At 36.3% G+C, this 16,807-nt stretch overlaps 1 protein-coding gene across 1 annotated transcript in view; it reads right to left on the bottom strand.

The window, feature by feature from the left end:
• GABRA4 (gamma-aminobutyric acid type A receptor subunit alpha4) overlaps nucleotides 1-10,188 on the bottom strand; it is a 64,546-nt gene extending 54,358 nt beyond the window's left edge. Inside the window, exons 1-2 of the mRNA XM_090266917.1 lie at nucleotides 9,978-10,188; nucleotides 9,466-9,584 (exon numbers count right to left, since the gene is read on the bottom strand). Of these exons, the coding sequence (XP_090123043.1) occupies nucleotides 9,466-9,584; nucleotides 9,978-10,063 (205 nt within the window). The 5' untranslated portion in view covers nucleotides 10,064-10,188. The remainder of the gene's footprint in view (nucleotides 1-9,465; nucleotides 9,585-9,977) is intronic.
• Between the last annotated feature and the right edge of the window lie 6,619 nt (nucleotides 10,189-16,807).

Below are 16,807 nucleotides of genomic sequence, written 5' to 3'. Positions count from 1 at the left end.
AATAAGTTTCCAATAAATCAGTTCTCAATAAATAATGGTTGCTATGCAATTACGAATAATTCTTAGAAATGCTTACTCTAACACTACTGTTTAGGATGTTCAAACCAACCTTGGTAAGAGCATAATTACATAGAGACCAGATAATTTTGGGCTTGGAAGGACAAGCTTAGGACAAATACATCTAAAATTATGTTCTGATAATTTTATATGCATTTATATAACATCAAAAATATGTAGTATTTTTTAAAAATCTACATCTTTGGCAATAGGGAAATATTTTTTAATCCCAAAATATGGTGGGCAGTTTGTAAAGCAAACAAAGGGACCTTTAACAGTCTTTGAAAGAGCTTGAACTACCAAGATCAAATTCAGGGAAATACTCTCATTTTATTAATGGATCTAACATGCTTGGAAAGTAGGAAGGCAATTAACACTATATCAGATAATTTTCCACTGTTAACTACTTGAGCTGTATAGAGCTCGTCAAAAGATATCGCTGTTTAATTTCTTTTCCAATAACAGTGTCCAATTTGCTGTCATACCAGGAGAAAGACTTAAGCTTTTGACTGCCGTTGAAACTAGTCAATGTTCGTTCTCCACATTGCCTCCCCGGGTATGCACTTGAGGGGACATTACTGGGTTTTCAGCACCTAAATCCATGCATCCAGCTTCCTCTTACAAAACACTATTAGTGCATCTCCAAAAAACAAGAAGCTTAAAGTGTTTAAAAACTACAGCAACAACAAGGAATCTTGAGTGAAATCATCTTTAAAAATCTCTAACTTTGTTTGTCATTTAAAAAATATAGAAATGCTAGCCTTCATGCATATTAAACATACAACAAATATCCACTGATATGACAGAGAAAGCAGAAAACTATACAGTGTTACTTAGATGACATTAAAGCTTAGTGTTTATTATATCCTGTGACCCTTCTAATAGTCCAGGTCAACTTTTTAAATAAAAAAATTAAACAAAAGTAAAAAACATTTTAAATAAAACAGTAAAATATGGGCAAAAGATGAAATGCAATTCACAGAAGGAAAATTCTTGTAGGCAAAAAAGGCTTGAAAAGCTGTTCAACTACATTAGAAATCAGAAAAATTGAAATCATTTCAAAATAAAATACCATTTCAAGAATTCTGTGGAGAATATATACAGAGAAATATATATCTACATATATCTCTATCTACATATCTCTATAAATATATATGAATATAGATATATATCTATATAAATGTAGATCTATAGACACAGACATATTGAGAGAGAGAGAGAGAGAGAGAGAGATGAAGGATTTGTGGATCTTGAATTTCATATTCACTGTAAATGCGAGTTCGAATTTGTAAAGCTATCACAGAAAACAGTTTGGCATTACCTCATCAAGTTGACTCCCACTTACACTAAGATCCAGAAAAATCCATTCCTGGATATATATGCAAAAGAAACTCTTGCACATTTAAAGTAGGAAATTTGGGCCAGAACATTCACAGCACTACAATCTTGGAAACAAGCAAAATGCCTGCTGCCAAAGGAGTAAATGAATAAACTGGTTCCTATGCAATGGGAATACCACACAGCAGGCAAAATGAATGATCTATGGCAACATGCAACAATAAGAATGAATCTTAGCAATACACAGTTAAGTGAAAAAACATCAAAGAATTACATATTATATTTAAAACAATTATTTTAGAAATTTTAATGTATTTTTTAAAAACTAAAGTTGAGCTAAAACAGTATTCAAAGAGCTATGAGTAAATTTTAAGAGGACTCAGGATGGTGGTTACTTTAGGTGGGTAAGACAGGAAGATAGGATGAGGGAAACTATATACCAGAATAAAAGTTGTTTCCAATGTTGGGCTGCTTGATGATTTAACTGGTATGTTTGCTATATAATGATAAATGAAGGAATAGATGGATGAGTGAATAAAATAAGGTTATGTGTGGACCAATAATGAGAATGGGTCATGGACCAATGATTATTAATCCAAAATGCAATTTGGTGCACTAAAGTTGTTTTTAAATAAATTTAAAACGCTTAGAGCATGATTTTAAAAAATGTGAACTGATATATCTTCTCATTTAAAAGAAAACTAATCCATCAAAGTGTTATCTAAATATTCACCAATTTACTAATCACCATATCTAGATTTTACAGTGTCTATTTCAGAAAATACCCAAAGCATTTTGCATATCCTTTCCCTAAAGGAAATGCAAATATATGATAGCACTAGTATATCTTTTTTGTTAAAGTGAGAGTATAAGAAAGTAAATTTGTGTTCTGGGTTCTATAGTCTCTTGTCTTCTCAAGGGCAACATACTTTCAGTTATATCTTCCCTCCAATCTAAGATTAAATTATTCTTTAACACATTATTTCACTAGTATACAAACATATTACAATATCTAATCTTAATAAAAAGACAACTTTCCCTCTTTCTGTTTACTTTCAGTTGAAATCTTCTGAAGAAAAAAAATCTAAAACCTATACACATCGCCCCTGATTCTTCCCTTTGTATTTACACCATCATCCATTGCAATCTGGTTTTCATGCTCAGGATCCACTACAATTCTTTTTGTCAATATTAGTTTTTCCCTATCAACATTATTGTTCTCACAAGCTTTTTAAAAAATGTTATTTTTCCCATTAAAAAAAAAACCCTCTTTTGATTTTATTTTTCTTTCTATTTACCATCCAATTTCATTGTTCCCCTATACAAATGCACAGGCAACTAACTTCCATTTTCTCCTGAACCCACACAGAATTCATACCCATCACACCATCAAAGCTGCTCTTGTCTATATCACTAAACTTATAGATATTGCTAAATCTAGTGGTCAATTTTATGTTCTTACCTTTCTTAATCTGTTAGAAGCATAAGATGTAACCAATCAATCCTGCTTCCTTTTGGAAAAAATAAAATTAACTTAACACCCAGCATACATACTCTCTTTGAGGTTTTCATCCAACCTCAATGACCACTCTTTAGTTTTCCTGGGACAGAGTTTCCTCCTCCTTTTTATCTCCCACCTTTTAACACTGGAGATCTCAGAGCTCGAAGATCTGTATCTCCTTTCTATCACCCTTAATTCCTTGATAATCCCTTTAGTTTTATGGCTTTAAATTCCATATATATTGACATACTCTTCATCCCTGCATTCCAGGCTCATCTCTGTTTAATATCTTAATAGGGATCTCAAACGCACAATATCCACGTGCAAATTATTCATCCACACCCCAGTCTTCTTTTGCCACAACCCTGGCAACTTCATTATTCTACATTTTCAAGCAAAAAACTTTGGAGTCAGATTTGACACCTCCTTTTTTCTCACATCCCACATTCTAGTTGACATCAGTAGACTAGGAATTTGAAATATAACCAGAAACCAACCATTCCTTACAACCTTACAAACCTCTCTGTCATCCACTTGGTCAAAATGTCCATCAACTCTTGCCTAGTTTGTTGTGAAAGCCTCACTGCATTTGCCCTTGACTCTGTCTGTTCTAAACAGAGCAACCAAGGTAAACCTTTGAAAGTTAGCCTTGGGTCTTACCCATGCTGAAACCCCTCCAATCACCAATGTGACTCTCAGTCAAAGCAAAGTCCTTACCAGTCTGCAAAGCTTTACACAAGCTCACCCTTACATCACACTGATCCCTTCTCACGTCTGAGCCCTGTGAAATTCCATTGCATCAGCACTGACTTCCACACTTAGCGTGACTGCACCTAGGGTTTCTTCTAAGCAATAAAACTACACCCAAATGTGGCTTATGCCTTTACCTATTTAGGATCATTGTTCAAATATCACCTTCTCATTTAAGCCATCCCTAACTACCTTATGTAAAACTGCAATCCTCTCCCTTGCTTTGTATTACTCTGTAGCAATTGTCAACATCTGACATATTCTATATTTTATTTCTATTGCTTAGTTTCTAGAACTAACTCATGAGAGCAGGAAATTGTGTCTTTTTTGTTCACTAATCTATCCCCAGTGCCATTCTAGAACAATGCCTAGCACATATTATAAGATTAATGAATATATGATGAAAACTTAATGAAATGAGATATCTCCAGGTAGCCAGGCCTAAGCTTACTTAATATCATAGAAGAATTTGAGAGGTGTATCATCCGTCCTTCTTCATATTATATATTCCTTTCTCTTGAAATCTGTAATTTCATACTCTCCTAGTGCCTATACCACCTTCTACTCTTTCAATCTCCCTTGATAATTCTGCATACATTTTCTACCTTTCCTCAACTGTTAGTGTTTCTCAAGCTTGGTCCTGGGCTTTTTTTCTCTGCTGTTTTCTATATCCTCGTCTAGATATCTACTTTCACAGCATTATGTGCTGATGATTCTCCTGTATATATCAAGACAAAGCTCTCCTCTGGGATCCAGACATCTAATACCATCACTAAGATGTTACATACGTATGCTAAACTTAACATGTACACTTGCTGTTCTTCATGTAGTCCTCCTCAGGTTCAATAACCCATTCTCTGCCCAGTTTCTCAAAATAAAATTCCAGGAGTTATTTTTGATTTCTCCCTTTCCTTTACCACCCATATGTAATCCATACCAATTCTTAGTATACCTCCAAAATAGATCTCACTTTTATCTACTTATATCACATTTACTACATCTACCACCTTATTTCAAGTCATCAGTCACTTAATGGAGAGAACCAAAAAGGAGCTTCATTTGTCTTCTTGCTTCCAATATCGCCTCAACTCTTTAAGCCTTTCTTTATTCGGTAGCCAGAATGGTCACATTACAATCTAAGTCATACAATGTCATTCCCTCCAACTAAAAAATTCCAGTGGATTCCAACTTCCCTAAAAGAATAATCTAAGATCCTCTACAGGGTCCTCGAAGATCTTACCTGACTGGCCTCTGCTTACCACCCCAAGCTAGTCCTGTGATATTCTTCCTCTTGCTTTCTGAACTCCCTGCATTATCTAAATTACACTAATCTATTAGTTGCCTTAGGATCTTTGCACTTTTTTTCTGCACAAGAACAACTTTTGTTTATCCTTTTCATGTCTGGCACCATAAGGTCTCAACTTAAAAGACTTCCTTGACTACGGCATTTGAAAGAGATCCTTCACCCTATTTATTCTCTATCTTAACATGCTATTGGATTGTCCCACAGCATTATCTTTATTTTATTTGTTTCTTTGTTACTTTTATCCCTCTACACTGCTTAGCTGTTAATTTCACCAAAGCTTGTGTCTGATTCAAAATTATTTCTTCACAACCTAACATTGCTTCAGACACATAGTAGTCTCTAGATATATATATTGGTGAATGAATGAATGAATGAATGGATATGACAAATGAGAAGAGAATGAAACTGTACTTTTCTGTTGCCCTATGACTATGGAGTTCTTTTCCTTTCTACATAATATGTTTAAATATATTCTCTGTTGACATTCATTAATAAAGTAACACATGACACAGTAATTTTTAGGTTGTGTTATAGACTTTTAAAAAATATTGTAAGGCTGTTCTCATTTGTGTGGGAAAATTATTCTAAATTTACCTAAGTGAATACACTTCTCCACGATGGCTTCCCCATTTTAAAATGTTATTAAAGTTTTAAAATAAAAGTTCTCATTTTGTTCCTTTGGGAGAAAATGTAGTTTTGCTTATTTTAATGACCTACTTACTTAGTAACAAAAAAAATGTTAATGAAAATTTGACTCTTGGCAAACAGAAGGCTGTAAGAAAGCCTTCGAAGTGTATGTAGCAATACATCAGCAGGTTTTAAAGACAGAGGTGTGTGTTGTGGTCTTATCATTAACTAGTTCAAGGTTCCTGGGCAATTCATTGGAACTTTTCTCTGACTCCTTTCTAACAGAAATGATGCCTGCCCTGCTTATTTCTTTGTTTTGTTGTAATAATCTTATTAGACAGTGTACGTGAAAATGTTTTCAAAACTGCAAAGGACTCTATGAATGTGAAATCCTGCGATGTTAGTGAACAACCTTGCAAAATTGGCCCTAATGCACCGCTCCTGCTTCAGAGGCTGTGAAAGATGATCTAAGGCAACCATCTATAGCTGAAGCACGTGCCAGATCAGGTGCATCAAGACTGAGATCAACAAAACGTTGTGTAACCCTTCAACAAATGGAAAGTGGGTAAAGACTGGCTTCCTCAACTATTTCCTGCTGGTCAGTACCCTAGCTATGCTTCTTTCAGAAGGCGTATTAACAGTGTCGAAAGTGGGTAGGAGCACGGGGGCGGAGGGGATATTTTTCTAGCTCCTTTGTAGAAGGGCTTATTTGTGTGCCACTTCTAAGCAGGCAGAAGCTACTTCAGGATGCTAGCGGACTGATTTGTCAGAGGCTGAAAGAACTTCGCCCCTTCAGAAGTCCCAATCTAGCTTTTCACACCATGCCTCCTTCCTTCTCTTCTCACCTTTCCCCCTTTTTTTCTCCAATTGGAGAATGTGGGAAATGAGGGAGAGGAGATCCTGGAGGGATGAAAAGGAGAGAACTGTTTCAGTTCCTTTTAGTTCCCCCATTGCAAGCTGTGCTGCTGAGTTAAAAATATGTAATTTAGTTTCTAAATCTATTTCAACCCTTGCCTGGCCTACTGAGCAATCACAAACCATCCAATTTCAATTCAGATCTTTGCTTTAGCTTTACTTTAAATGGAACACAGCTAAGCTGTATAAACAGATATAAAGTAAATGCTCCACAAAGAGTGAAAGTAGGATTAAAGGAACCAGGAAGTCAATCCATATTTATAGCACACTGGTCAAAACCTGAATTGTTTTCATTTTATTTTTAAAATGCCAAGCTTTCCGCAAAGTATAAAATGTCAAAGAAGGGATCAAACTTGTGGCATCAAGAGTCCATGCTAAGAATAAATTTTCTGTTATTTCAGTGAATTATATTTCATTTAAAACATCCTGTAAACAGATTACACATTTTCTGCAGGTGAGAATTACTATTCCTTTGTCACATTTGGAACACCATGTATTTACAGAGAATGACCCACTTCTAAAAAATGAATCACATCTACCACAAATATTAATGAGCAGAGACAAACAATTGTGCTATAGTAAATTTTTACTGATTAACCAACTGCTAACACTTGAAAAAAGTTGAATTCAACTCCTTCCCATAAAGACATAAAAGAATCTCCAGGTAGGTAAAGCAGATCACTTGGCAGTGACATTTAAGATGACTAATAATGCCTTTGAGACATTTCAGCAGTACTGCACCTAATCAAAATCCAGTAATGGTTTACATAGATAGGTTTCACTAATTTTATCATCTGTATAATATTAAAGGAGGAGAGAGTTGGTAAAAAATATCCATCAACAGTGGATCCCGTCCTTCTTTTGAATTATAACTTGTATCATAACCAACAAGGCAGATATTGTTTTAGCTCTCAACATTTAATAATAAAGCTATGCAGTTTCAATTGTGAATTTTCACTTTTACTTATGTTCAGGTACATCAATTATTTAATGAATATTTCAATAACATGTGATTTGATACTCCTGTTATTTTTTCTTTACTTGAAATGTCAAGTTTAAAGTCTTTATGAGCAGATAAATCCTCCTTTATTGATGTGATATGGATATAAATGGTATCATATCCCGTGAAACATTCTCCACAAAATTATTTTTGATCTAGAGTGATAATTTCCCAGTCACTTATGAAAGATTGTGCATTGGCAAATGATTCACTTTTGTAAGAAAGCCTCTTTCCAGCTTTGCATAAATGCAATGGCAGTGCTGAGCATCCTACCCATAGAGAGGCAGTGTGAAAAAAAACCAGGAGAATCTTTCATCCTTTATCTCTGACAACACACAAAGACTGAATTAATACTCTCAATGGCTCCCCACAACCTTCTCAATAAACCCAGAAGAGTGGTTTGGATCAGAAGACCTGGTCTGATTCCAGCCTATCATTACTCATATGCTATTTCCCTGTATAAACCACTTTCCCTTTCTCATCCTCAGTGTCTTTGTCAAAAGAGAAAAAAACTTAGACTCCCAAAGAATCACCCAGTTCTACTTTATTCAATTCTATTTTTTCTCCAACAGATCTTTATAACCCAGGACCACACTCCTTCTAAATTATGTCTATTTCTGTCCTATTTCACAGAAATGTTCTGCTCCCTTTTACTTTCTCCATTTTCCTATCATCTTGTCTCCTATACATCCCCAATAGCAAGCTTAAATTTCTCCATGCTTGTAATACATATTACGTGATACACATCATATAGTACCTGATATCCTCCCAATCTGCATGGGTTTGTCTTTTAAACACACAAGCTGAACTGGGTTCACATCTTGTCCATGCCACGTACTGTGAACTTGGACCACTTACTTAAGTCCCCAAGCCTCCATCTCTTCATCTGTAAATTGGGGGTAGTAATAGCTTTCTCTCAAGGTTGTTGTGAGGGTTGAACAGCAATGCCTATAAAAGTCTGATATCCATGGAAATATAAATACCTACAATACTAGTTGTTGTCATTATTGTTAGTACTACTACTACTAGAACATAAGCTCCTTTGAGGCAAAGCCTGCATCTTCAATTCATTTCCTGAGAAGTATCAAGATCAGTGTAATGGAAAAAACAGGAACTTGTCTCTCAGAAAACCAGGGCCCACACTGCGGGTAAAGTCACTTGCCTTCTCTGAGGTTAAGAATTGTTATCTTGAGATTTCTGTGAACCTAGTGCCTAGCACCATGCCTGCCACCAAGATTCTCATTATGTAAGCAAAGGGAATATGAATATGAAAAAGAGCAACAGTACTGTTATGGATGCACTTGTATTAGACCTTTTATAAATATTTATTGAAGGAAGAAATAAACACTACTGACTGCAAATTCTTAGGAGGAAAGTAAATTGTCCCCTACTCAAATAAATTAAAAATTCATCCCACTGTAGAAGAGAAGAGGAAAGGACTGGGTTCCGAGCAGAGCGGGCAGCTCTGTGCCCCAGATTTCCGTCCTAGGTAGCACAAGGCCGGGGTTTTGGCTGGGGGACTGACACCACGTGATAGAACAAGGGACACAGCTCAGCTGCTTCCAGTGCAACCTGCTCCTAGTGAAATGGCCAGGTTCAGGGAGACCCCATTCTCAGGGCACAAGGCAGAAGGGCAGCTGAGCCACGAGTTCCCATTTCTGATGCTCCCTTTCCAACCTCCCCCACTCAGCAGTCAGGTATCCGGAGGTAATTAATGTGGGGGAGAAGCCAAGCTTCTGAGGGGGCAGGGACCTGGGAAAGTGCGGTTGGGGGCGGTCTTCTGTCAGAGGGATAAACGAGAGAGGAGGGAGGGGTTAAGAGAGGGTGGGATGGAAAGGGGGAGAAACAGATAGATTGATTTTTCATTTTTTTCATGCGAGGCATACCTAATGATATTCCCACAGACAGACAGACAGGCAGACCGAGAGAGGGACAGACAGGACACACTTCAGCGTTTGAAATCGTTCATACCCCCAAATCCAGGACGCAGCCTGTTGTCATAACCATCGAGTAAACTGTCCAGGATGCGGGTAAAATTTTGCGGGCATAATTTCTCCTCCTTTTGGTTCTGTCCTGGGGATTCGTTTAAACTGCAAATGCGGGGAGAGGGGAAAAGAAACCGAAGGCGGAAGGATTATTTTAAGAACCAGAGAACAGGTGGAAACAGGTTTATCTTCCTAGGGAAAGAGTCGCTTGCCCCGAGCTTAAACAAGGCAGGGATGAGGGATGAGGGAGAGAAACGGTCAGGAAAGACGCACTCCGCACACACAAACCCCAACACCCGCACTCTTCCTGCGCCCAGTGGCCTTTCTGGTCTCCACGTTTACGCGGTCACAGAAGAGCCTGGCTCTGGCCCCTGACTTAACAGCGAAGACAGGAGGGTCCCGTTTGCCCTGGGCGGGGCGGCCGGCCAGAGTGGGCCAGGAGCTGACCACTTCTCCACCTTCCCCTTGCCCTCCGCCCCAGTTCCCCAGAGAACTCACCAAGCCTCCAGGCACAGGATGTGCAGGAGGGCGAAACTGACCCCGAAGGACGTCGCGATCGCGGGTACCTTCTTGGCAGAAACCATCTTTGCAACATGCCATACTTTAAGCCTGATCAGTTTTCCAGGCTTTCCAGATGCCCTGAGCAGGGTGTCAGGCGAGGGCAGAGGATCTCCACTGCGTGCGCACACTCGCGCTCACACTGGCCCGCGCTCAGCCAGCCCGAGCCGCGGTGGGCGCGTGTGTGCACGCGGGCCAGGGGGAGGCGGAACCTGCCTTTCCTCGCCCCCTCCTTTCCTCGCTGAGCTCCCAATGTGGATGGAGAGCTTTGTATACCGCTCAACACCCTTTCGTGCCTGCACCCTGAAGCTGATAGTGGTGCCAGCGTAAAGCTGACCAAGTTCTTCCCGACCTTTAACTCTGGGGCCCACGACCAGGGTCTCCTGCTCCTCCTCCAGGCCGTGGCGCCCCCATCCCAAGCGTATCCTGGCCTAAAGCAGTGCTTAGCTTCCACTCCACCCTCCAGGTCCCCCTCCCTCCCGCTGGGATTTGGATGCAACCAACGAAGCCCCTCCCTCCTAAGGTTGTTCGAGGACCTGTTTGCGCCCATTTCCAAGCTGGAGGCGGAGAAAGGACAGGATGACAGCGATTGCGGTGCGAAGAGGTGGGAGACCATGGTAAAGAGAAGGGATCAAGTCTGGACAGAAAGCAGCCTTTCAGACTCCCCCCTTCGGGTGCTGGGGAGCGGCGACAGAAACAAGATTCTTCCGATAAAAAGGGTGGCAACTCTCTGAGCGGGCTCGCAAACTGTTAGGAAGTGGACTTGAGCTTCATTCTGTAGTCAACGCGTTTCCCAAGCTGTTGCTGTGAAGATACCGAATTTCTTTCTTATACCCGCCCCCACCTGGCAAACACAGGGCCTCCGCTGCGCTACTCCATCCTTTCCTGAAAAGGAAGGAAGAAATGGGGCAACATCACAACATCTGGTCCATCACTTTTACTTTTTGTGACATTCTACAGACAGTTGAATTCCAGAGGTTTGCGGCTTTGGGGGGACGAGGAGATGGCTGGAGAGAGGGAGAGCAGAGATACAGGAAAAAGAAAAAATGTAGAAGGACGAGGCGGAGGGGGGGGCGGTAGAAAGAGCACTCTTATGAAGGTGTTAAAATCATATTTGTAACTTTATTCTTTAAAGTTAACATTATGTCTTTGCTCTGTTTAATAGAATTTGAATTGGGTCCAAGTACACTACCCCAAACATCATTATGTTAAGTTAACCGCATATTATAAATGTATCACAAAGATTTATATCTGATTCTGTGAGATGCAAATAATGCAGATCGCCCTCCTCCTAAAGTGTTAGAATGGACACTTCAGAGTCCAACAATGACTATGAAATTCCTTGAAAATTAATGGAAAATTTGTGTTTATGTAAATATTCATATTTCTGTGGGACTGTTCATAACTTTCATAAGAGTCTCACAGGTCATGGACAACTATAAGAATTAATGTTTTACTAAGAGGTGATACATACAGCCCTGGTCGGTGTGGCTCAGTTGGAGTATCATCCTGTACACCAAAAAGTTGCGAGTTAGATTTCTGGTCAGGAATCAATGCCTGAGTTGCAGGTAACATCCCCAGTCAGGGTATGAGCAAGAGGCAATAGATCACTGTTTCTATCCCTCTCTCTCTCTCTCCCTTCCCTTTTCTTTAAAAATCAATAAGCATGTCCTTGAGTGAATATTTTTAAAAACACATAGAATACTCAAGCAAACAGGTGAACAGACATTTATGACTGATTTGTGATATCTTTATCCCATTTGATAACTTTTCTACTGCCAGTTTCTATACACTGTTATGTTGACCTTGAGTCTCTTTTGAGGGTATTCATTATCAATTTATCAAATGACTAAATAGCTTGGTACACAAAAATTTTGTGTGGTAATAAAATGATTGATTTTAAAGGGTTCAACCTGTTCTCTCTTACCTTTAATTATTTCTGGTAAATATTGAACCAATTTTAACCATTTGAAAAGGGTAATTATGTGAATTACTGCTTTAAGATCTGGAAGTTTGTGTATATACACCAGTTGAAACATTTTGGTTTCAAGAATATATGTTATCAATTGTTTTTAGGTTAATGCATTTCTTTGTCCCCTATATTTAAAATAAGTGAGAGGAATATGGTTAATGCTCTCTAATCATGCTTTTCCTATTGGTATTAAAACAACACTTCTACTGAAATTTTACCTGTATACTAGCCTGTTATCATTGTCTGGTTATAGATTTTTATACTCATTCTTGAGGTGTCTCAAAGCTGTCTATTGTATTAATGGTTACTACATAAAAATAATAATCTGGGGTACCTTAACTGATTCTATTTGAATAACTATTTCATGATATCAGTTGATACTGCCTCCAAAATAAGTATGTTTATTTGCAATATAGTTAATTTAGATTTAGTTATGTCAGCGGGCTCATTTGAAAGAGAACAAAATTTGGGCAATATTTATATCTTATATGAATAACTTCTATACATAACAGCTGGAAATTCAACTATTATAGGATTTTTTTGTTATTAATTAAACATTTTTACAATTCTCCATGATCAAGTTAAATATTGAAGAAATATATCTACACTTAATAGTCTTCAAAATCCTTCATTAATTTAAATTATAATAAGAAATACTAGCTCTCTAAAATCAGCTTTTGCTTCATTTGAAAGTCTAATGTTTTATAATAAGTAGAAAAAATATATTTTAAGGACCTGGAATCCAAGTAATAAATTTAATAAATACTTTGTAGGCTCATTTGCAAATGGCTAATAATGTATAAAGTGATATTTTATTTTTTTAGACCTTGAATTCTTGAATGACTTCTCAGGGTAATTTTAGGAGAATTATTTCATAGCCTATTTTGAAGAAAGCTATATATATAAATGTTCTATAAACATTCAGACAGAATACTAAATATTAGATATATTTCCTTAAATATATTTGCATATATGTGTGTGTGTTTTCAAAGTTTCTGGGAAAAAATACAACTATCAAGTGATTTTTTTTTCAGCACCATTAGCAAGGTCAATTTATACATTACTAATAGTGCCCCAAATTAAACATATTGTTAAATTTGTTGCCAAGTTCCTACTTTGTAGTAAATATTTTTTATCTTTATTTCCTTTTTTTATTTTTATTTTTTCAGCTTAAACAACAAAAGTCAGTTTTCTTATAATTCTGGAGACTAGAAGTCCAAGATCAAGGTTCAGTAGGGGGATTTTTGTTTGTTTGTTTTTGTCCTGAGGCCTCTCTACAAAGTTTATTGATGCTCAGCCCTCTGTATCTTTATATAGTCTTTTTTTCTAATGCATGCATAAGTATCTGTGTCCAAATTTCCTATTCTTATGAGGACATCAGTCATATTGGATTAAGACAACCCTAAAGATTTCATTTTAAGTCAATTATCTTCTTAAAGTTCTTATTTCCAAAGTCATATTTTGAGGCACTGGGGGTTAGGACTTCAGAATATGAATTTGGTAAGGGAGACATAATTCAGCTCATAACAGAGCTGATCTTCCTTCAACTATGTAGAAAATAAAATGAAAGTAAAACATATATAATGAGTTTGTAAATTCATTAAGCCATAAAGGCATACTTAACATTATTTTATTTATAGTAGTAATGATTATAATTATTACAATAATAATATCGGTTATCATTTATTCATAGCTAATATCATTTAAATGTTCAGAAAAACACATTTGTGATTAGATATTAATTCCAAAACCTTATAGATAAAGAAACTGAAGTTTGAAAATATCAAGTAATTTGCTAATAGTTACATGACCAGGAAATGAGTAGGTCAAGATTTTATAATTTTCTCTGGAGAATTACTTTGCTAAAAAAAAATTTATTTTCCTATTTTTTTTCTTTAATATGTGTATATATTGTGAAATGATTAGCACAGTAAGGTTAGTTGACACATCTATCACATTACATAGTTACCTTTATTTGTATGTGTGCTGTGAACATTTAAGATCTACTCTGTCAGCAAATTTCAAGTATACAACACAGTATTGTCGATTATAGTCGCCATGCTGTATTTAGATCCCTAGAACTTATTCACCTTATAATTAAAATTTGTACCTCTGATCTACATCTTCTATGCACTCCCTATGCCCCTGGCAACCACAATTACTCTGTTTCTATGAGTTTAGCTTTTTTAAGATTACACAAGTTAGTGAGATCATGCAGTATTTGTTTTTCTCTGTGTCATGTCTTGTTTCAAGAATGATATGGGATGAATATCACGAATTTGGAAAACCATTTGGCAAAATATTAAAATTAATTATAGTCACATCCTATAGTCAAGCCATCTCCTACTTGTTTTATAAGCCATGGAAACTCCCAACCATATTCATAAGGGGGAACCTAAAAAGAGTATATTGCTTGTAATGGTGGGGAATTAGAAACAACCCAAATGTCCAATAACAGGGAAAAGGATACGTTATGTTGTAGTATAAATGGAGTACTATAAAGCATTAAATTTAAGGAAATAGGGTATATGTATCAATATGGTACATATTAGGATTATAATATAAAGAAAATGCAAGAATAATACCTTCAGTAAAATATTATCCATATGAGTTAAAAAATGAAAAATAATATACATTGTTTATTGGTATATTTGTAGTGATATGAAAGCTGCATGAAAAAGTTAACACCAAATTTAAAATAATGGGTATCTATGAAGAGGAAGAAAGAAATTGAATAAGGAATATTGACTACTAGGACTTTTCATGTAATGCTTTATTTCATTTAAGAAATCTGAAGCAAATATGACAAAATGTTAAATCTTGACAAATTGGTATTAGAGACTTGAGTTTTCCTTATATTACTTTTTTGTATTGCCCTGTATTTAACAAACAATTAGAAAATGAGTTCACTTAAAACAATTATTTATGATGATCTCTCAGTATTTATGGTTGAACCAGGCTCATCTGGTAGTTATCCCTGGAGGTTCCTCACCTAGTGTGGTTAGATGGTGGCTAGGGATGCAGTTATCCATGAAGGTCTGACTGAGTGAGCCATTGAAAATAGCTTATTGCTTCACATGACTGGCATCTCAGCTGGGATATCTGGAATAACTGGAGGGTTGGCTGAGTCAATCTCTCAAACTCAATCTCTCTGTCTCTCTCTCATCTCTATCTCTACCTCCATCTATATGTGTATTTATATCCATATCTATATTATATATATATATATATATATATATATATATGTGTGTGTATATATACACACACACACACACGTATATATTTCTATGTCTATATCCTTAGTTAGTTAGCTTGGATTTCCTCACACATGATGGCCTTAGGATAGTCTGACTTTTTACATGACAGCTGGCTTCCCCAAAGCAAACATTTTAAGAGTTCAGCTGAAGCTGCAAGATTTCTTAAGAACAAACCTTGGGAGTCATAGAGCAACACCACTGCTGCATCCTACTGGTCAAATGAAGTTACAGGATCCAATCAGATCCTTGCAGAGTGAACACACAAAGATATGATTACTGGGAGACGTGGTTTATTGGGTGACCATCTTTGAAGACTGTCTATCATATATACTTTTTATATGCCTGAACTATTTCATAGAAACATTGAAGAACATTTTATAAAAGTGGTGTGATAGTTAATTTTATGTGTCAACTTGGTTTGGCTACAGAACCCAGATATTTGGTCAAAGATTATTCTAGATGGTTTTGTGAAGGTATTTTTTAGATGAGGTTAACATTTAAATCCAAAGACTTTGAATAATGTAGATTATACTCCATAATGCGAGTGGACTAATTTAATCAATTGAAGGCCTTAATAGGAAAAAGACTGATGTCCTCAAAGGAAAAGGAAATTCTGCCAGTTTACCACCTTCAGACTTGACCTGGAACTCTTCACTGGGTTGCCAGCATGCTGACTTACCCTAGAGATCTGATCCTGGACATGCCAGCCTCCATTATTTTGTGAGCCCATTCCTTAAGGTACATAAATCTCTCTCTCCCTGCCCTCACTCTATTGATTCACTTTCTCTGGAGAATTCTAACCTAGCACAAGTTGTATGAGGATATAAGACTAAATGTTTATTGAATCTTTTGAATATAAGTAAAATTGAATCACTATGTTCATTTGACAAGTCAAATACTTTACTGTTGACTTTCAAATGCTAATGAATTGTCTCCCCAAAAGTGGTATGAAATTATGATAGAATATTGAAATTTTTCTTACAACAACTTATTGTCATTGTATATGTGAACATGTATGAATGTTAATATACATGAGCCATAATTATGGTTCTAAGTTAATCACTATATTTTTATTTCATCATTTTGATTTTTTATTTAGCCAAATAATATATGGTCATTATAGGAATTTTGGAGATTACAAAACACTGGCAAAAATGAAACAAATTATGTACAGTACAATTATTCAAATAAAACTATATTTGACTCTTTATTTAAAAAAAATAAAGAAGAGAGGAGGATGCTAAACATTTAAAGAAATATCACCATTTTATTTACAAGCCTCGGGAAAAATAATAGTGAGTGAGCATGGTTATCAATTAAATAAGCCCCAAACGCAAAGATGTGTAATGCATTGTATATGTTATGCAATTTTATTGTATATATTTTCATTTTATCAGTTTTTTTATTAGTGATATTGAGATTCCTACTTCAAATATGTACATAAACAGAAGAAAATTAAGTTAGCCTGTAAAATGTATTTACTTTTACTAATCATTCTAGGCACATGTATTTAACTCTTCAAATTATTTAAGTAACATAAA

The sequence above is a fragment of the Furipterus horrens genome, unplaced genomic scaffold, assembly GCF_987537825.1.
Source record: "Furipterus horrens unplaced genomic scaffold, mFurHor1.1.pri manual_scaffold_2, whole genome shotgun sequence".
Classification (NCBI taxonomy): domain Eukaryota; kingdom Metazoa; phylum Chordata; class Mammalia; order Chiroptera; family Furipteridae; genus Furipterus; species Furipterus horrens.
Note: the sequence above shows the minus strand (reverse complement) of the source record. Positions and strands in the feature narration are given on the sequence as shown.